The sequence below is a fragment of the Diabrotica virgifera genome, chromosome 6 (assembly GCF_917563875.1).
Source record: "Diabrotica virgifera virgifera chromosome 6, PGI_DIABVI_V3a".
In the NCBI taxonomy this organism is placed as follows: Eukaryota; Metazoa; Arthropoda; class Insecta; order Coleoptera; family Chrysomelidae; genus Diabrotica; species Diabrotica virgifera.
Genome location: NC_065448.1, coordinates 226302829 through 226326282, shown reverse-complemented (window position 1 = coordinate 226326282; position 23454 = coordinate 226302829). Strand labels below are relative to the sequence as shown.

General features: G+C 32.7%; 1 protein-coding gene across 1 annotated transcript in view; it reads left to right on the top strand.

Annotated features, from left to right (window-relative positions):
* The window catches only part of LOC126886758 (uncharacterized), a 29321-nt gene extending 24110 nt beyond the window's left edge, over positions 1-5211 (top strand). The window contains exon 5 of the mRNA XM_050653783.1: positions 5034-5211. Within this exon, the coding sequence (XP_050509740.1) occupies positions 5034-5174 (141 nt within the window). The 3' untranslated portion in view covers positions 5175-5211. The remainder of the gene's footprint in view (positions 1-5033) is intronic.
* The last annotated feature ends 18243 nt before the right edge of the window (positions 5212-23454 follow it).

Genomic DNA, 23454 nt, shown 5'->3' with positions numbered 1-23454 from the left:
TTATAGTAATTTTGCAATATATTGGTTTTTGTTTTTTTACTTCACTTTTTTAACTTGTTTATAATTTTATAAAATTGTATTTGTTATTGTTATGTATATCTTTTTCCTGACTTTATATTAAGCTTTGTCCATAAAATTGTATAATTTTCAGTGACAATAAAGCATATTTCTATTCTATTCTAAACATAGAGTCTCTAGAGAACTAAAACACACACATGTATAAAAGACATTTAGAACAAAGATTTGAGATAAACCCAGTAACAACAGGTGAAGGAGTAAATGAAACATGGGCAAAAATAGAACATAATATATTACAAGCCGCAAAGGAAAGCATAGGAGTCAGAAAAATTAACTTGAATTCCACAAAAATATCAAAGCCCATCGAAAAATCGATGGTAAGACCCTATGGGACAGAGCTATAAGTACAGATATACGATGGAGATGCAAGGTGTATAACATTAATAACTGGGTAAGAAACAGAAGAATATAATGGAATGACCACATAAGCCGAATGACAAGAAATAAAGTAGTAAGGACAGCGAGAGACTGTTCCCCAATAGTAATACGATCAGTGGGAAGACCACGAAAACATTTAACAACAACTTACTAGAGGCACATTGAAAAAACAGACGACAGAGTCATGTCTATACAAAAAGAAGAAGAAGAAGAAAAGAAGAAATCTAAAATAAAATGGGAATTTAAATGAGTCAAAGAGAGAAAACATATTTTCGGAATCCCCACTTCATAAATCTTTAAGGCAGAGGTGTATAGATAATAAAGTAGGTATAATTTGGCCAGGCGTACAAAAGTATATAGTTTGTCTAATCTAAATAGTATTTATGAATGACAGTGTTGTCAAAGCTCTTTTCAATAGACACTAAACTAATAGTGTTTACGAATGACAGTTTTGTGTACTTCAAAAATGTGATTTCGATAAATTTTAAGTACAATTTACACCGTTATTAATTAAAATTCAAAGTTGGTGCAATGATATGAAATGATTGTAATTTAGAGACCAATCTATTCATGTAAATTTTATTTCATATGAGTGACATTATATTTTTGGTAAGATGTGTGCGGTGACCTTTAGCGACTATTCCCTCTGTGTCAAATACATTGTGGAATAATATATTTATCTTTTTTTGCAGATTCTCAAATCAGCCTACTCGTTCATGACGTTTGTAATACAAACATAAATACAATGTGTGTTTCTAGGTATTAAGAAAATAGTAAATCCAGGTAGAAAGTTTTCACTGCTTTTAATGTTATTAGACACATAGGTGATAATAAAGTATTATAAATAATATTATTTATTATATTAGTAATATAAACAATATAATTGATTTATTTATATGCATACCCCTTCCATATTACATTTTTGGTATCCTTCACGTTTTAAATTACATATGGTTCTTTTCATGAGCATTTTTCAGTGCGTCATAGTTTTTCGATTTCTCTCTAACGCATTAAATTGTATGTGACAGAAAAAACGCACGTCTCTGATTACATTTCGTCGGTGACATTTATAACATTTAATCTAGTTGTCAATAGATGGTGCTAATAATATAATATTAAATAATATTATATTATTCTATATTAAAAAAATTTAATCTGTACAATTTATAAGACTATACAAATCAAAGAAAATACCATTTTATAAATGCAATAAAAACAATTGATTTGTTTTTATGGCAAATTGCAAATAAAATGTGACAACTGTCAGATTTAACTAAAATGTCATGTTAGAATAAATGTTGTAAATGTGTATTTATCACGGACTAACCTTTTTTTCTTTCATTTGTGACGCACTGAAAAATGCTCATGAAAAGAACCATACCAACGACATTAGAAATAGAGATATATATAATAGGTATAGTTGACTCGGAATTTGGCTAGATAATTTAAACTGAAAATAACAACATTAATTTTGGCAACATTTGTGAAAAACAACACAGTACCTAATAACAGGTAATGTGATTAGCAGACTAATCATTATTCTTTCTTAGTAAACTGTTGTATATACAAACAATTACGTTCGTAAAAATTATTGTACCAAATAAACTAGCTAAATATTTAATACAGTAAGAAATAATACATCTTATGCAATAATAGTACAATTAAAAAAATGTGGAAAAAAATAAGTTTTTATTTATCCGGGATTTTTCAATTTTTCCGAGAGGTGAAAATAGCCAAGTCCTTATTACTTTGAAATATAAAGGAAAAGATTCCTCTCATTGGCTGTATACCATAATAAAAACTTACTAATGAAGTAAAAACCTCACATGTAGGTAGGTGGTATATAATTTATTAAAAAAATTTTTCTAAAAATGATCCAAGATGGATAAAATCACAAACGTTTTCGGACCAATCAGTCCATCATCAGGTGGTAGAAACTTCAGATCCAAAGTAGTTGGAACTAGCTACATATTTAGGTCAAAAGACCTTAATGTAATAATAATTATGCCATTTAGGCTACAAAAATGTCGACAATAAGTCGATGTCACAAGAAATTAAATTGCAACGGTATTACAAAGTGGTCTTCATCTTCGGACCACTTCATAGAAGGATCCAACAAAATAGATAAAAGATGATATATATTTAGTTTGGCTGAAGAAATATGTATTACTAGATGTGAATGTAAATAAGAAAAGTAGTAATGAGGGGACTGAGAAATCCAGAGACCCGACATCAAAGTATCTGGAAATGAAAAAATAACAATGATGGGACAGGGAAGATATAAGGTTATTAGTGTGTAAGAAAGGGAAAATAATTAGTGATGAAAGAAGGGATGTAAGTTGATATTGGTGAGTTGGTCTGTTACAGAAAATTAGACAGTGAATAAGGTTTAAATGAGTGTAATAAGTCATAGGTATAACTTATCGAAAATGTGGTTTAGAGTGTAAATCGAGTGTAAATGAAGATGGATATGTAAAGAGGAATGGATGAATGGTGGATATCTTGACTATGAGAAAAGTTGGCGATGCAATGGAATGAAGTCTCGATTAAACGATACGTGACGGTTAACGCAATTAGAGCTATTTTGTTTTTCGTTGACTATTTTTAGGTCCTCATACAGGTCCAATTTTAGGTAGTCTTTCTGAGGAATGTTGTGTAACAAGGAAACGTCTTCTGTGATGTTGAGAGTGTGTTTTTGTTGTTTAAGATGTTGTGAGAAAGTGGAAGTGTTCTCTCTTTTCTAGGGTGTTTTCTGGGGAACGAGAATCTAGTGATCTACAAGTTCTACCTATATATGTGGCACAACAATCAGAGTATTGTAATTTATAGACTCCACTACGATTCATGTAATGAATAGGTTCCTTAGAATTAGTAAGACACTGTCCAAGATTATTAGGGACTTTGAAAGAAATATGGATGTTGTCAACTGCTCTGTTTAACAGATATTTAATGTCTCCAGCAAGACGTTCATGGTGATAAGGTAAGGAAGCATAGATGGGTTTGTTGGTCTGGTCTCTGGGGAATGCAGTCTCTCTCAGTACCCTAAGGTGTCTCTTATGAATGATTTTGTTTATGAGATTGGGGTCATAACCGTTATTGAATGCTATTTGACGTAAGATATTGAGTTATTTATTGTAGTTAGATGTAGATAAAGGAATGGTTTCTAACCGATGTACATAACTGTGAAAGGCTGCATTTTTGTGTGACATAGCGTGGTTGAAAGATATTGGTATGACATGATCCGCTTGTGTAGGTTTCCTATAGATACTGAAATCGAATTGGTTATTTAATCTGGTGATGGTAAGGTCAAGAAAGTTAATTGATTGGGACGATTCTAGTTCCAGTTCTAGTAGTTTTACAAAATAAGGTTTTTATTTTTTGTGATTTATGGTATACAGCCAGTACAGGAATTTTTCCTTGTGATATTATTAGATTAGGTTATATTAGGTTAGATCATTTCCTAGAATTCCTAATTAATATTAAAAATAAATAATAAATGTAACTGTCGAAAATTGGTCGGAAATTCGGAAATAAATCGGTTAGCGATTACCTGACTGGCGATGAATCGAAAAGCGATGAAAATTTTTGGTTCAAATTAAAGGTAATATACTAGGTTACATGTATAAAATTTTGAAATAGCCATTAATTATTCATTAGAGGAGAAAACAGCTATCAACTTACCTTAAAAATCGTGTTTCCTGCATCAAAAAACAGGTGAGGTCTTACTGCTCCGGCACAGATTACTCAAATGAGGTAGAAATGAATACACACGACTGTTGGTGGTAAAGGGACACTAATTTTAACATTGTCTGATAGATAGCAGCAGACAGTTAGTAGAATTAAGGGGTACCCGGTTTTGTCCAACTAGCCCCTACTCGAAAATGAAATAAGATTGGCGATCAGTAAACTTAAGTATAACAAAGCACCAGGTCCCGACATGATAACAGCAGTAATTCAAACTGGATTAACCAAAGGTAGAGGAACTCAAGAATACCTTAAGAACATAAGACAATAATAATAGAAAAATATAGAGAATTCAATATCCCAGAATACATTTGTTTTATAGATTATCCCAAAGCGTTCGACAGGGTCAACAAGCTATTTTCTTGTGTCATCTCAATGCAATTTACTAATAAGCCCCCATTTTCCTATTTATCTAGACAAGAGTATGACAATAAACGCTCTAGATAGTTTTTTTTTTAAATTGTTGTGGTATGAAACAATCATTTTTCTTGCTTACAAAAATCTAAGTTAATAATGCAAGTACCAAACTTCATTATTCCATGATAAAAGTCGTATATAAAGCTAAGATACGGGAGATCTTTCAAAATTTTCTTTTATTAAGTCAAGTTTAATTTTCAAGTTTTGCCCCCTTATTTTATCCTGCTGAAAAATAGCGCTCTCTGCGGGCTTCAATTATATGTTAATATGATCGTAAGGATTTCGACCTCTAGGTTATGTAATAGAGCTCTGTAAACACATTCTACAATGAACTGCCATCTATATTTTAGTGAACGTTTAACAAAATGTACATCTTTTATTGTAAATATTTTTATTGATCGACTTTCTGGTTGCAGGGAAAGAAACCCATGAAACGCCGAAGTGTTGTGTGTGTCGATGGTACAGAGATGGCGCTGCCGGACAAATTCTGCGACAAAAGAAACAAGCCATTTGAATACAAGCCCTGTACATATATACCAGTTTGTGAAGATATCTAACTTATGTTTTTTTTATTAATAAAGTACTTAATACGTTTTTTAGTCTATTCTTTAAACTTTTATTTATTTTTTCCTCGTGTTAGATAACTCCCTTATTTAAGTAGGTACCTACCTATATGTTTTATTGTTTAGTGGAGAATGTAAGATAGCAATACAATGGCAGTCAAATTGTCTGTTTTGATCTATATATCAATACAATACAACAATAGAACCGGACAACACAATAAAAGTAACAGCAGAAGAAAAACTAACTGGCTCAACTGATATCTACTGGCAGTGGGATAAGACAGGGAGACTCCCTGAGTCCCCTATTGTTCAACCTGATCATGGATAAAATAATAAAAGAAGGATACTAAATAGGAGAAAAACAATCTAAAATAAATCGTCTGCTCTCCCTAATACTAATCTCCCAAAATGAAGATGATTTACAACGTATGCAGCACCAGCTTAATATAACCGATAGAAAATTTAACTTGTGAATTTTCTCAAAAAAGACCAAATGCGTGGTTATAACAGCAAATCTAATAAGATTTAAATAAGAGCTGCAGAGCCAGATATTACAAGGAGTCATAGAGTTTTAATACTTAGGCATCACACTATTTAGCTATGGAAAGCTAGATACAGATGTGTAAGATCGAGTGAATAAAGCAAACAGAGAAGAAGGTTGCCTAAATGAAGCAATATGGAGAAATAAATATATATCTGAAAAAGAAATGAATTGCAGAGTTTACTTTTACAAAGTCCCAAAGTTTCACAAGAAAAAGCGAATATTCCGCGAAATGAATGACACATCGAAAAACTAAAAAATACGTGCCCAATATTTTTCAAAAATTTATCGAATGATGCCAAACACGACTTTTCACGGAAACGGGTGGGGGGTAAATGTAAAATTTTAAATTCGAATCCCGCGATATTTAGCGAAATGAACATTAGATCGAAAAACTGAAAAATACACTTATTCAATATTTTTGAAAAATCTATCGAATGGCACCAAACACGACCCCCACGGAGGTGGGGTGGTGGGTTACTTTAAAATCTTAAATGGGAGCCCCCATGTTTTATTGCAGATTTGGATTCCTTACGTAATTTTTTTTGAAACTTGCAAATTTACAATCTACTCTACAAAGGAGTATTAAGTAAAACATAAATTATGTAATGTTTTGTAGGTATTGCACTGTATTCACTAACACAAGTGTTAATCACACAAATCTTCTGGCCACTGTCTCTTGAGTCTTCGAACTGGTAATGGACGATTGGTAAGCGTGGAAATCAGCTCGTTGTTGTGATTGATACTTCTTTTTTATGTTTATTCGCATGCAATCCTATTCCTATTACGTATTTTATAAATGTATATTTAAGTCCTCATGTAATGTTTGGTTTGAAATATACGAGGGTGCATTTGCAATGATTCTTAAAGTTTTTGATTGGTATTTCTGCAGAATTTTGGTGTTTGATGGTTTCGTACATCCCCATAGTTCAATCCCTTAGGTCCATATAGGTTTTAGTATTATTTTGTATATTGCCAGTTTGTTTTCTATGGATAATTGTGATCTTCTACCAAGAAGCCAATTCATTTGTCTGGTTTTTAATTGGAATTGCTGTTTTTTAGCTTTAGTGTGCGCTTTCCATATTAGTTTCTGATCAAGGTGAATATCTAGATATTTGACTTCGGTCTTCATTGGGATAACTTGGTGGTTTATTGTAACATGTGGACAATTTACATCTCTGTTCGTAAATGTTATGTGAGCCGATTGTGGTTTACTTTGATTTTTCCATTTTTGGAGCCAGTTTTGTAATCGATCTTAATGTGTTTGTAGCTTGTTGCAGGCCACTACTGGATCATGGTCAAAGCGCAATTATTGCTGTATCATCGGCAAATGTGGCGATAGTTGTTTCGTTGGTAGTTGGTATATCAGCAGTGTAAAATAAGTACAAAAATGGTCCCAAAACACTGCCTTGGGGTACTCCTGCCTTTATGAGTTGATAGCTTCTATTACCTTTTTCCATTTTGACATCGAAATGTCTGTTGGAAAGGTATGATTTTAGAAGTAAGTAAATCTGACTCGGCATGTTTGTTTTTAGTTGGTATAACAGCTCCTTACGTAAAAATAAGTAACCTTTATTCGAGACAATTTTTCTAATTGTGGATAGATGGCGCTATAATCTAAAAAAAGTTTGTCGGAAATGGAAAATTAAATTAAAAATGGAAAGTTCTCACTAAAATGGATAACTTTACTTAACTTTTTTTGGTTTTAGGACCTAATCATCACAACCTAATGGGTCCCCATATTGCTCGAGTGACTGCACATTTAGCATACTTTGCTTCCCTACCATTATAAAAAATATTATATAAAACAAAAAGTGCTACCAATAATTAAAATAAATGAAAACATTAATGAACATTAATACATCATGATAAAAATCTTCAGATAACACCTACGTGAGTCAACGGAAAATAAAAATTACAGGCATAAACCTTTGATAAAATGTCCTTTTATTGAGTGAGTTAATATTTGCTAACCTTCGTACATGAACATGAAAGTTTAAAGGTTATACAGTTTATAATTTTAATTAAAGATACGATGACAGTGAACTTTTAAATAATCCAGATAAAATCGGGAAAGAAGTGTTACAAAATAATAAAATATGGAACGTTTTAAAATATAGTTATTAAGGTACCAAGGGTATTATAAGGATAATAACGCTTGAGGTCAATGGTGTATAGACCGAGGGCCTTCGGCCCGAGGTATATACGTTGACCGAAAGCGTTATTATTATAATACCCGTGGTGTAACCCTTATATGTAAAAAATTTGAATGAATTTTGAATTAGTTAATTTTCAAATAAGTACATTTACCAGAAATAGTCGTAACGTAAATGTTAGACTATTGATTATGTATTTTAGAAAGGAACTACAACATTAACAGGGATTTATTGTTTCATATAGTCAATGCACCTCTGTATTTGAAAAACCGCGGAGTGCTACCATTTAAATTGGTGCGTTTTTGAGAAAGGGGTGAATTAGTCCCTACCCTAATAGCACAAGGACGTCCAATGGACGTCCATTGGACGTCCTTCACGGACTTTAGGGACGTCCTTTGGACGTCCGTTTTCGTCCGAGGAACGTCCTTTATACGTCCTATTTTGGTCCAAATGTCGCGCTACCGAACGTCCATTGGACGTCCATCTAAGGTCCGAGGGAACGTATATTGGAACTTAATCGGACGTAAATTGGACCTTAATCGGACGTCCTAGGGGACGTAAATTGGACCTTAATCGGACGTAAATTGGACCTTAATCGGACGTAAATTGGACCTTAATCGGACATAAATTGGATCTTAATCGGACGTCCTAGGGGACGTAAATTGGACCTTAATCGGACGTAAATTGGACCTTAATCGGACGTAAATTGGACCTTAATCGGACATAAATTGGACCTTAATAGGACGTAAATTGGACCTTAATCGGACGTAAATTGGACCTTAATCGGACGTAAATTGGACCTTAATCGGACGTAAATTGGACCTTAATCGGACGTAAATTGGACCTTAATCGGACGTAAATGGGACCTTAAGCGGACGTAAATTGTACCTTAATCGGACGTAAATTGGACCTTAATCGGACGTCCTAGGGGACGTGAATTGGACCTTAACAGGACGTCCAATTTTGGTCCAAAGGCCAAGTTGCCAAACGTCCAATGGAGGTCCACCTAACGTCGGAGGGGACGTTCAGTGGACGTCATTTGGGCATTCATAGGATGTCCCAGTTTGGTCCAATGTCTTGTTGCTGAACATCCATCTAACGTCCTGGAAGGTCATTCGGTGGACGTCTAGCGACGATATTTAGACCTGTGGAGAATGTATTGTGGGAAATAAAAAATATATTTTTTAAGGAACTTATATTTCATCTTATATCAAATTACAATTATTGGATATTACATTATTTACATTAAATTACAATACACTTCTCCAAGAAATTAACGCACCACCTTAAATATGGGGTATATTTGATGTCTCGTATTTCCTAAACCTGTTGTCCCATCTAAGTGATGTTTTTATAATATTATAGCCTAGGCTATAGGTTACCTCCTTAAGCTTGTCATGCACAGGGAGCTATGCTGTAATATATGTATATTATATCATATCGCTCTCTATAGTAATGTGATATAATATATATTACAGTATAGCTCCCTGTGCATGACAAGCATAAGGAGGTAACATATTCTAGGGCCTAGGCTAGAACATTATAAAAAAATCACTTAGATGCAACAACAGGTTTAGGAAATTCGAGATATCAAAAATGCCCAATTTTTAAGGTGGTGCGTAATGGGCTGTATATACAGGGTGTAACAAAAATACAGGTCATAAATTAAATCACATATTCTGGGACCAAAAATAGTTCAAATGAACCTAACTTACCTTGTACAAATATGCACATAAAAAAAAGTTACAGCCCTTTGAAATTACAAAATGAAAATCGATTTTTTCGATTATATCGAAAACTATTAGCGATTTTTTATTGAAAATGGACATGTGACATTATTATGGCAGGAATATCTTAAAGAAAAATTATGGTGAAATTTGTGCACCCCATAAAAATTTTATGGGGGTTTTGATCTCTTAAATCCTCCCAAACTTTTGTGTATGTTCCAATTCAATTTTATTATTGTGGTACCATTAGTTAAATTCAATATTTTTGTTTCTTAGTATTTTTCAGATAAGGCAGTTTTTATCGAGTTGCGACTTCTTTTTTAATATGTCCACGTAAAAATTTTATGGGGGTTTTGTTCCTTTAAACCCCCCAAATGTTTGTGTATGTTCCAATTAAACTATTACTGAGGTACCATTAGTTAAAAAGAGTGTTTTCAAAACTTTTTTGCCTCTTTGTATTTTTTCGATAAGGCACGTTTTATCGAGTCTGGCTTCTTTTTTAATATGGTTCAAAATATACCTAAAAATGTAAAGCATAAATAAGTTTGCATATTATTACCAAGTCTCCATAATCGTACTTAACCATATACAAATAATATGTGGTGGATTTGACAAATATTCAAAATATTTCGATAAAAATTGACTTTTCGAAAAAGCAATAAGAGGCAAAAAAGTTTTTAAAACGTTGTTTAAATGGTAGGTACTACAATAATAATTAAATTGAAACGTGCACAAAAGCACATTGTTTTCGATACATTGGAAAAAATCACTTTTCATTTTGTAACTTTAAATGAGTGATAAAGGCACAGAGACTTAGATCACGAGGTCACATTGAAAGGATGCCAAAAACGAGGACTCCGAAAAGGGTACTAAACTACACTATAGCTTCAAGAAAGAGAAGAGGAAGACCGGAAAATAGATGGAAGCAAGAGGTCGAAAAAGATTTGGAAAGAATGGTGTTACAGGGTCAGAAAAGAAAAATGAATAAGAGGAAGGAATGGAGAAAAATCACATATCAAGCCAGAGAAGATCTCAGTACATAAAGAAACGTGAAAATGAAGAAAAAAACAAACTTTTCAAGCCATGGGCCTCTAAGGCCCTTGGTGCTATTAATATATAACTTCAAAGGGCTGTAACTTTTCTTTTGTGCACATTTGTACTAAGGTAAGTTAGGTCCAATCAAACTATTTTTGGTCCCAGGATATGTGATTAAATTTATGACCTGTATTTTTGTTACACCCTGTATATATATATAAAGGTTATATTTGGTTCTTGGGACATCAAAGTATATTTTTTTGACATTCCCTGGATGTGACATACCTCCGATTTGTTTTTTCATGAGTTTTTTAAGAGAGACTAAAAACTTTTTTTATGGTCACCTCCTGTTTTCATATATTTTTTGACATGTTTTGTAGTAAATTCAACTATCTATTTACTACAAGACATGTCAAAATTTACATGTGAAAGCAGGAGATGATCCTAAAAATGGTTTTTCGTCTCCTACAAAATTCATGAAAAATCAGATAGGAGAATTTGTACATTACAATTCTCTGATGTTTGGGAAAAAGGGCTTAAGTCAGAAATGCACATCGATAATGTTTTGATGATTTCTGGACCAGAAAAATCGGCTCTTTTTATTGGTACATACAGTTTACGTCTACAACAGTTTTTTGCTGGTCCAGAAATCATCAAAACATTAGCAATGTGCAATTCTGACTTACGCCCTTTTTGCCAAACATAAAAAAAGCAATCTGGTCATAACTGACCAATGAGCAATTTTAATTTAACCTAAATTACTACTGTTTCTTAAAATGAAGAGCTTACCCGATAGCGTCTCTTATCTAATCTAACAAGATCGTGCACTATTCTAACATACACAGCCACATCACGCACTATGCTCTGCTTTTCACTATCACCTATCACTCAAACTAGTTCAAAAGGCTTTGTCCTCTTCAATCTTCTAGTTTGCCCAGTAGTATCGAGGAGCTGGATTTCCTCAATATTCTTGTACTTATTTAAGTTGTTTGTCGGGATTCCTGCTATCTTCTTGATTATTATATCCAGGTTCCATTCCTAGGTCTTAATATTTGTTTATAAAGTAATAACTTATTATGCACGGACAATGTTGAGTTTCTTCCAATTAGCCAATACACTTTTTATATCTTTATTTTGGTTATATCTGGTTTTTTGTAGACCACTTTCAGCTGATTCTAAAAAAAATTAAAATGAACGGTAATTTTTCTATTTTTTACAATTAAAAATCAAAATATTTACAGGTGCATAAATGATTCCTTTCATAAAGAAAATTGAAAACGGATTTTATAATACTTACATAATTGTTTAAGAGATCCAGCCATAGCCAAAACTAGCATACTAAACAGTACAGTTGAGTACAGCAAAAAAAAGCCACTAATTTCCATTTTTCACCCCCTTATCGATGCATTTTTTTCCAATCAAAATTTTTACTAAATTTTTAGGTTATCTTATGATGAAAATGAAATGATGACTTGATGACCAATGACCACGCGACGCTACATAGATACTCGCGCGGCAAATTTGAAAATGAACGCAAATTGAATAGTAAATGGCCTCTCTTAAAATCTTGTAATGGAAAATTTTACCCCTCCAGGAAGACATTGTACTATGTTCATAGAATATCTTGTGGTAACTTTCCACCCATAATTTAATCAGATAGATGTTCACGGAATAGAACGGTAGTACCTACATTCCTGGAATGTTTTGTGTTGTTAGGATTAAACTTTTATTTTATTTATTCTTGAATATTTCCTATTGTTAAACATTTGTAACCAATAATTTACAAATAAGATTTTCATTACATTACATAAAATCAAAAACATGTTTTGGATATTAAACTATATATAGTTTATAATTGTAATAATTGTATATACAATTTTGAATTAAGATTTAATCTTTTCGATTTAAACTACAGTAAAACCTGTGTTACCGGCCCCCTGCAAACACCGGCCACCTGTACTAACGGCCAGTTTAAAAATTCCCCAAACCAATTACAGTAAAACCTGTCAGTAACGGCCACTAAAAATGAAAAAGCTATTGGCCGATATAGAAAGGTGACCGGTATTGCCAGTTTTTGTAGTCTAGATATAATTGGCTTGGGGAATTTTTAAACTGGCCGTTAGTACAGGTGGCCGATTTTATCAGGTGGCCAGTAACACAAGTTTTACTGTATATCTAGACTACAAAAACTGGCAATAACGGCCACCTTTCTATATCAGCCAATAGTTCTTTCATTTTAGTGGCCGTTACTGACAGGTTTGACTGTATTTCATTAACGTAAAGTTAACGCGTAAGTTAATATTTTATTGAATTATTTTGCTATTTGATCCCGTAATAATGTGTCCAATATAAAATATATAAGCGTTCATAAAACGTCCGTATTTCGTCCAGTATGGACGTCCAAAGGACGTTCAACGTCGGACGTCCAAAGGACGTCCATATTTATTCCGTCCGAAGGACGTCCAACGTCGGACGTCCATATTTATTCCTTCCGAAGGACGTCCAACATGGGACGTCCAAAGGACGTCCGTTTATAGTCCATGGACGTAAGGACCAAAAATGGACCTATTTTGGACGTCCAAAGGACGTCGTGTGCTATTAGGGTAGGCACAGGGCGAATTAGGGTGAGTTCTATGCACATTTGAAGAGTACAGGGGAAGAACAAGGAATGTCATATTTTATACATATTGAGATAAACAACCTGTAAAGGTTTAATTCTTATGATATCTAAAAGCTACTTAGGAGATTCTTAGCAGAATTCTAGCAATTATTAGTCTATAATCTTAATATAATATTAATCTATATTAACTTTTTAATTTAATAATGCAACAAAAAACTGCGGAAATTCCTTATTTTAGTCCAGTGGCGTGCGGACAATCCTGGTACTTCGCCTGGATACAAATTCTTAAAAAATTTATATAGACTGAACTTTCTGGTTACTGTTCTGAATCGATAGTCTAGTCGATAGTACTCAGTTTTTGCTACCACATGGCGAGAAAATCCAAAATTCATGAAAAAGTGACATTCCTTGTTTTTCCCCTATATTCTTCATTTAGTGCAAACACGTCTATAGGAAAATTATTCCAGGTTAAATTTACTATCGAAATATCACATTTTACAGTGAAAAACATGTTTTTTACAAAAATATATCCAAAAGAAAAGCAAGAAAAAAACATGATAGACAGCAATTTTGGTTTTTGCCTCATAACTTTTTTCCACGTGGATATAGGTATAAGCATTGCTTTACAGAAAAAAGACTTCCATCCTTCCTCTTTAAAATGGCGTTTGGTAGAAGTGTCCCTGTGATTTACAACTTCCAAAATATGATTTTTCAAATTTCGCCCCTCACAGCGATTTTGGGATATTTTCCTTGTTACTGCGCAAACATTTTTCTGTAACTTTTTTCTACGCATTTTTAGGTATATGCAATGGTAAATTTAGTAGAAAGAGAAGTCAATTACCTTTAACATTTTCTATCGTAGAAGGCCGTATGGCTATATCTAAGCAATATATGGTTTTTCAAAATTTTATACTTTTAATTATTTTTGATATATTTGTCGATTATTTTTAAATTTCTCATAAAAACTTTTTTATTGTATATTTGGGTATATGTATTGTGTAATAAAAAGGAAAGCTCATTTTCTTTACTTTAAAATGCTGTACTGTAAAAAACTCTAGGACTATTTTTAAACAAGAGAATATGCTTTTTCAAAGTGTGACATATACACATGCAATAGTTGGAACCATATGGAAAACTATTTTAGTATTAATTTTATGAAAAAAAGTTATTCTTTATAAAATGCTCTGCCTAGGCTGAAACCTAAAATGCGATCATCAGATATAAAATTTTATTAATAGTGTACGAGGTATGTTAAAAAATATGAATTTGCTTAGGAGTAAAGTACCTTTATATTTCACGATATCGAAAAGTGTTATTAAGAAAAATTATATGGAATTAAAAAGTACATATATTTTAATATGCAATTATATTCTTCTAATTGAAAAAAAAAATTTAAATTTTTTTCAAATTACGGATACCCTTGGATATCTCATGGCCTACGGATATCTTGTTTAAAAATAGTGTTAGATTTTTTTGGAATACACAATTTTAAAGTAAAGAAAATATGCTGTTTTCTATTATACAATGTATATCTCTAAATGTACAAGAAAAAAAGTCATAATGAGAAATTTAAAAAATAATCATAAAAAATATCAAAAATCATTAAAAGTATGAAACCTTGAAAAAGCAGAACTTGCTTCAAAATAGTCAAGCAACCTTATAGAATAGACCATTTTAAAGGTAATTGACTCCTCTTTATAATAAATGTACCATTGCATTGCATATACCTAGAAATGCGTAAAAAAAAATTACACAACAATGTTTGCGAAAAAATGGGGAAAGTGGTCCAAAAATGCTGTGAGCGGCGCATTTTGAAAAATCCTATTTCGGAAAATATAAATCCATAAAGACTTCTACTAAACGTCATTTTAAAGAAAAAAAAGTGTAAGTTAATCTCTGTTGAAGCAATGTCTATACCTATATCCCCGTGGAAAAAGTTATGGGGCAAAAAACAAAATTGCTTTCTTTCGTGTTGTTTTTTTGCTTTTCTTTTGAATATATTTTTGTAAATAAAAATATTTTTGACTTTAAAATGTAATATTTCGATAGTAAATTTAACCTGAAACAATTTTCCTGTAGACGTCTTTGTACCAAAAGTGCATAGCACTCGCCCTAATTCACCCTGTGCCTAGGGACTAATTCACCCACTTCTCAAAAACGCACCCAGTTAAATGGTAGCACTCCGCGGTTTTTTCAAATCTAGAGACCCATTGACTATATGAGACATTAAAATTCCGTTAACGTTGTAGTTCCTTTTAGCTCTCTTATTTTGAACATAATTAATAGCCTATGTGGTAACCATAGTTTTACTTAGAGTTTCATTTGTCAACTTGACAGTATTTAACTCGTAAATAGACTTCGAAATAATGTCATTATTTGTCAAATAATAGACCAGTCGGACATTAAGTAAATAAATAACGATCACCCTTCAATTTATTCGTATAAGCTATGCACTAGATGTCAACATTAATTAGTTGACAGCGATATCGCCATCAGGCACATAGAGATGGCTATTTCGTTCAGTTTTTCAATATTTTTGGATAACAGTTACTTGTATAATCGCATAAATTATTCATTAGTTTAATTAATAGAATTATTTTTTCACTATTTATGTATTCAGTGATTACAATAATTTATATATATTCCGATGGGTGAGTTGCTGGAATTTAATTAAAAATGAATATAATAAAACAAACCGTAATTTTATTGTTGTAACGAAAATGTGTTTTCGTTTAGGTCTCTCGGAGAGGGTCCAGTCGGTGTGTGTGTGAATCGTTCGAATGCTGTGTAGTGACTAAAGAAAAAAACCACAAACGATAAATATGTTTGTGTTTCTTTTACTTTGACTAGCTGTCAATAAATCACTAGGTCTGGCGTACGCTTTCGCAGTTTTAAGAAAACAATTTCGATGCATTCTTTGTTGACATAATGATCTTAGTCCAGTCGGGTTAGACGAATAACAGGCCTAACCTTGCATTAGGAGCTGCCTCAAATTTTATTTTTCTAATCTTTAGGAAGGGTTATTATTAATAAAAATTTAAAATCTCGACTGAATTTCACTGTTGCGTTAGCCGCCATCTTGATTTTAAACGAGAACCGTTTTTGCTCAATATCTCCGCCACTTTCAATTTTTTGACAAAAAGTGTAGGAACTGAAATTGTTGAAAATATTTTCGATTTTCTATAATTTCATTTATTACTATTTTTTTCGTGCGGTCGATATTTTCCGAGTTATGAGGGGAAAATAGTGACAGTTGGAGCATAATTATGGAATTATTGAATTATCTCGTTTATTATTAGTTCTACAACAAATATGTACCTATACAAAAATGAAGATAATTAAATTCTACACAATTTTGATCTCTTTCATTTTTTTGCTAAAATTAATATTTAAGGTAGTACGTATGCGGAAATGGCGCGAGCGTAAGACCGGATTGATTTTATAGCAATTGTTTTTGTTCAATATCTACGCCATTTTCAACTAAAATTGTTCAAAATATAATTTCCTACAATTTCTTTTTAACAATTTTTTTCATGCGGTTGATATTTTCCGAGTTACATGGGAAAATAGTAAAAAGTAGTGGGGGAGCATAATTATTGAATTGAATTTTGTTTCCGAACTGCCCCAAATTTTATAATTTTATCCTTTAGGAGAGATCAATAGTAGTGTAAATTTAAAATCTCGACTGAATTCCGCGGTTGCATTAGCCGCCATATTGATTTTAAATGAGAACTGTTGTTGCTTAATATCTCCGCCATTTTCAACTTTTTGACATAAATGGTAGGAAAGAAAATTGTTGGAAATGCAATTTTCTACAATTTCTTTGGCACAATTTTTTTATACGATCAATATTCTCCGAGTTAAGGGGGAAAATAATGGAAGCGGAGGGGAAGCATAATTATTGAATTGTCTCATTTATTATTAACTTTACGACATAATTGTACATAAACAAAAATAAAGACAATTATATTTTATACAATTTTTGAAACTTCCAATGAAACGTCAACCAAACTAAGTATATAAAAGACATAAAAAGAGATTATATGCATTAAGTTCACTTAATTTTATTAACTAGCGGGTTTTATTGGTTGAATTTGTCGGTCGATATTTTAAGTTTTATGTCATCTAATATATCGTGATGTTTCAACAATTTTTTTTTTAATTTTAAACCCTGTTGGGGGGAATTTTCCCATTTACCCCCCTTGTAGACCCGCCACTGGTTCTCTCGAAAACTTGTAGTAAATCGTAATTGCAACAATTTCAGTACTTACACTTTTAGTCGAAAAGTTGAAAATGGCGGAGACATTGAACAAAAACAATTGCTACAAAATCAATCAGGTCTTACGCTCGCACTTTTACCACATACGCACTACCTTAAATATTGATTTTATCTAAAAAATGAATGGCATCAAAATTGTACAAAATTTAATTCTCTTTAATTTTGTATAGGTATATATTTGCTGTAAAACTAATAATAAACGAGATAATTCAATAATTAAATAATTATGCTACAACTGTCAATATTTTCCCCTCATAACTCGGAAAATATCGACCGAACCAAAAAAATTATAATAAATGAAATTATAGAAAATCGTATTTTCAACAATTTCAGTTTATACACTGTTTGTCAAAAAATTTAAAATGGCGGAGATATTGAGCAAAAACGGTTCTCGTTTAAAATCAAGATGACGGCTAACGTAACGGTGGAATTCAGTCGAGATTTTAAATTTATACTAATATTGACCCTCCCTAAAGATTAGAAAAATAAAATTTGGGGCAGCTCCTAATGCAAGGTCAAATGCTATCCCGACTGGGCTATCTGATATGATAACTAATTTATGTGGGTGGGGAAACAGATGTTGACAGAGTAAAGCCATTTCACTCTTAGCATTTTTGTGTTTAATTTAATGTGAATTTCGAATGACTAAGTTGTTTCGCTTTTGAGAGAAAATATTAAAATTAAAATTAGCGAAATAGTAATTAAAGCGTATCGCTATATATACTATACAATAAAAACTTACAACCGAGAGAAGAGAAAAGTGATAAAGTGATTTCAATAATAAACTGTTACTATGGAACGAGCAGATAAATTTTGAACACATTTAATAACTAAAATCGTTGTTTACATGCACTGCATGTCATATTGAAATTTCGCATAATTCTTCTTGTAGTTTCATGACCGTTGTCGATCGTTGGATATCATGTTATCTACCGTACTCGCTATCGTGACTTTATTGACAGCAACTCTGAGTAATGATGTAGTCGATTTTCCGTACCGTATACTTAGGTTTTCCAGCAATGATGTTCGTCTTCTGCCAGGACTGCATTTACCTTGGATTTATCCCTGAATGATCAAATTTCCTATTTTTCAGGTTGCCTCATAGTATGAGCGAAGTATTCCAGCTTGCGTTTCTTGTGTGACAACCTGAAATTGTCAATGTCTGTCTATCAGTCCGTAAACACAACTAGTCTGCTATTAGGACAGATAGGATAACAAATGAGGTATCCAATGAAAGCTAATAATCCAAAGATGGTGTTAAAGTTGAGAAATTTGGCCTCGGACTCTCGGTTTTAAGAGTAGCAACCGGAAGTACTGGTTTAAATTCACCGAAATAGTACAAGCTTATTATTATTAGACACGCCTTAGCAAGACGAGAAAAAATATATATTTCCGGTTTCATGTAGGGGAACCCGCGGTGGAATGGGGTACCTCAGTTTGTTAGTAATTTGTGCGATATTTAATGAAACTACATCATCATTTGACAAATCATATGTTTATTTATTTATTTCTTTACAAGGAAAATATAGCTAAAGTTATCAAAAAATAACTTTTCTGAGAAAAATGTGCATTACAAAAAAAAGGAAATTTTCCCCTTCTGCCCCCCCGCTAACTTCAGCCCAGCCTCCTGGTGGGAGACCTGTTTCAAATTCACGTTGTTTCTTTTTTCGCCGAAATATTAACATTGGGGGCATGTAACATCCGGAAACTGAGCAACGTATTTCGGCTGTGACAGTGGTGCCTCTTTCAGCAGAACTTAAGACACCTACTTGACGTTGTCCTCTAATAGCTATTATTTTCGAAAACTGCTTGGGAACCACGCTAATATCCGTTTCACCACAGTTAAAAATTCTAGTGGCATCTAATTCGTGCTTGTCCAGAATTTCATTAAGCAGATTAAAAAAATTCGATACTGCTACTCTATTGAATCCCATAGCCCGTGCTCCAGAAGTTGCTTCGGGTTTTCTTAAGCTTAAATCAGGGTGACGTTTGAAAAAACCATTACACCAGTCTTCTCCTGCTATTTCATATGTTCTGTTGAAATTATGCTTGCAGTTATTCTTTTCTGCTAACTGGTATGCTAGTCGGCGAAACTCTTTCATAGTCATGCCGAACAGTTGTTTTTGCATATCTTTCAGATAAACGACAAGCTCAAGCTCTTGCTCAATAGTGGAAACAGTTTTATACTTTCCTGACGTTTTATCAATGACAGCGTCTGGATTCTCTCGTCCTTTCTGAACATATCGCTCCAGCGTTGATGATGGGACACCAAACCGATTAGTCGCAGCCACATATTCTTTTTTGCACTGATACTTAACCGCATCTACAGCTTGCTTCATAACATCGGTAGACCACGACTGCGGGGTGGTTTTCTTTTTGTAGTTACGTACCATCTGCGATCAATAAAAGATGTAATCAATACGAGAATTTCAAACGAGAAAATACGAGAAGAAAAATATTTATCAATACTAAATATAATCGGGGGCGGAATGGGGTATACCCCATTGTTCCCCACCCATTGTGCCCCAGACAACCGTTCCCAGAAACATTAGTGTTATAATAGGTTATAAAAAATCAATGGGAAAATCCCAATAGTTGGCTGTATACCATAGTTTAAAAAACCAATATATAAGTAAAAACTTCGAGATGTATTCTGGTATACAATCGTTTATTTAAAACTATAAAATATCATGGATTGCAGAACGTTTTCGTTCTAAACAGAACATCTTCAGTGCATCCTGCCGAGTATTTTGAAACTAGCACACTGTAAATAGTGTTAACATCATCGTATATGGTTTACATAATGTAATATATTAAAATGTTATGACTACAAGTCGATGTTGATAGATAAAGTGGAACACATGCTAAAAGGGTGCCATGGTTCCCTGCTCGAAGATGCTAGGTACTTGCCAATTCAATGGGCACAGACACACAGACCAAGCAGTTGGTCTGTGCCCATTGAATTGGCAAGTACCTAGCATTTTCGAGCAGGGAACCATGGCACCCTTTTAGCATGTGTTCCACTTTATCTATCAACATCGACTTGTAGTCATGCACTGAAGATGTTCTGTTTAGAACGAAAACGTTCTGCAATCCATGACATTTTATAGTTTTAAATAAACGATTTTATACTAGAATACATCTCGAAGTTTTTACTTCTGTATTGGTTTTTTATAATAGGTTATGTTTATTGGACGCGAGTCATTACTACAGTTTTAGAGAGCTAAAAGTATATTGAAACAAACATGTATGGTTAATTTTGAAAAAAAGAACAGTAAACAGTATAATTACCTTAGCGACACAACGAAAAAATTAGAATTTACAGGTTTCTTCTTTGATCTCCGATAAAACACCAACAATGCGTACTCCCAGACTGACAATAACTACTTCATACGACTCGACGCCACAGTGGTTCCAAATGCTGAAAACGTGGTCATGAGGCGAAAAAAGTAGTCCCTATTTAGGGATTTTCATGTTTACAGTTGTTTTCTCATACTATCGTAGAGTCCTAATACGCAGGTATGAGGATCAGACTGGACGTATTCTGGTTCACAACTCAGGAACAAGTGGACCATGTCCGGGGTTATTTTGGCCGGCAGCGAAAGTGAAAAAGAACGCGTATATTGAAAACGCTGTAAAACGTTTTGTAGTTTATCACTTTTTTCGCTGTAAAGCAGATTCTTCTTTTTTAAGTATGTAGTAATGTAAGATGTAACTTAAATCAACATTTATTAACAATAAATGCCTTAAATTTGTTAATGCATAAATAGTGAAAATATACTTGAAATAATTAAAAATTTGTAAAGATGCATTCCAAAAGTACAAAATTCTGCACAATTCTGCGACTAATGTTTATTAATCTTAAAATATATAGTAAGGAGATACAGAATCACTTTGGTTTAGCTGCCTATAACTGCCTATACAGTGCTATCAGTTGTTTGAATACAAAAGTGGGAAATGACGCATATTACATGATTCTGGCGATTGTTGAGTATGTATGGGCAGTTGTACATAAGTAATAGGTTCTGAATATTGTACTTCATAAAGAAACTGTATTGGTAATCAGCAGTTTCAAAAGTCCCTTATAGTATAACATTTTAAACAAAAATGCGGTTAAAATAAAATTTTCGAACTTCTTTCGTCCATATTGGGTCCGCCATTTTGTTTAAAAAAAAAGTAATGTTAGATTTGTAATTAGCTACCTTAACCTACCAAATTTGACAAACAATTTTCATTTTTGATTGATATTTTCAATTTCTTTCCGCCATGTTGGATCCGCCATTTTGTTTTTCAGAAAAAATAATGCCAGATTCGTAATCAGCGATGCCAAAAACCTTTGAGAACGAAAGTAATTCCAATATGTATAAACAATATACGCTTTTAAAGGTTCATGACCACGTTTTCGGCATTTGGAACTACTTCATACGACGTGACGAACTAAGCGTTTTGATTGATATTCGCGTGTCTATGTAGTTTGTAGGTAATCTGTAATATCACGTCGGTTTCCCATTCTGCCACGGTACCCCGTTCCACCCCGGGTTCCCCAACAAGCGTATTATTATTAGACACGCCTTAGCAAGACGAGAACAAATATATATTTCCTGTTTCATGTAAGTATGTCCGTCCTTATGTACGTCTATAAATACAACTCCTCGTTATTAGAACAGATATTTGACCTCGTGTTTCCGCTTTTAGAGATGCAACCAAAAGTACTGTTTTAAAGTCGCCGAAATAGTACAAAAATATATTATTCGACGCGCCTTAGAAAGACGACAACAACTATATACTTTAGGTTTCATGATTGTCTGTCCGTCCCTCGGTCTCTCTGTGAACACAACTCCTACACTATTAGAACGGATAGAATAACAAATAATGAGGTCTCGAAGCAAAGATAATAACTCAAGAATTTTAATAGTGAGAAAATGACTCTCGGTTCCAGAGTTGTAAGCGAAAGTACTATTTTAAAGTTACCGAAATAGTACCAGCGATATATTATTCGACGAGCCCTAGCAAGAGAAGAACAAATATAAACTTCCGGTTTTTATAACAGTTCCGGTTAAAACGGTGTAATCGGAAATGTCGCATTGCAGTCGTAGAAAATAGGAGATTTAATATACATATTAATAATCTTGTATTGAAAATTCGAGCTCGAATATTTAGTTCAGATTTTGATGTCATTTCCGGTTAAAAAGTTATACCCGGAAGTTTGACAAAAATTACTCAAGATTACTGAAATCGTATATCAATCAACGCAAGGTTGCAGAAAGGGTTCAAATATCGACTTCAGGTTCTACTTCAAGTCACGTTGGGTGAAAACCTAGGATTTAAGAGGTCCAGTTGATTGTATTTTTGATGTTTTTTGCTTCGTATTAAACAATAATTAATTATTATTAAATAATTTAGTAGAAAATATGTCCTTTAAAAGAAAATATAATTGCACATCACATATTTTATTTATTCCCTAGAAAATTATCTTCTAGAACACAAGATATAATTTACAGAAATAAATAAATAAATATGTTTGTATTTACACATCACCTTTTTAATTATTATTGGTTAAAGTTAGAGACTGGAAAATATGCACTGAAAAATGTCTAAAATATGCATGAAATATACATTTTAAAACAGACTGAATAAGCACAATATGCAAATATGCATTTATAATAATTTAAATACATGCAATTATTTCTATGAAAATAGTTTTAAGGTTCAGGTTAAATACAGAGGGTTTCAATTTAAAATAAATTTTGTTATAATTTCGTGACATATTTTCTAAACTTCTTGTTTTGTAAAAAGTAAACCTACAAAATATATGTATAATACCTTAAAGTCAAAGTTTTCAACCTAATAGAAGTATTAAAAATATTGAAAAATATTAAAAATATTCATAAAAGATATTTAATTGAAAACTTATTG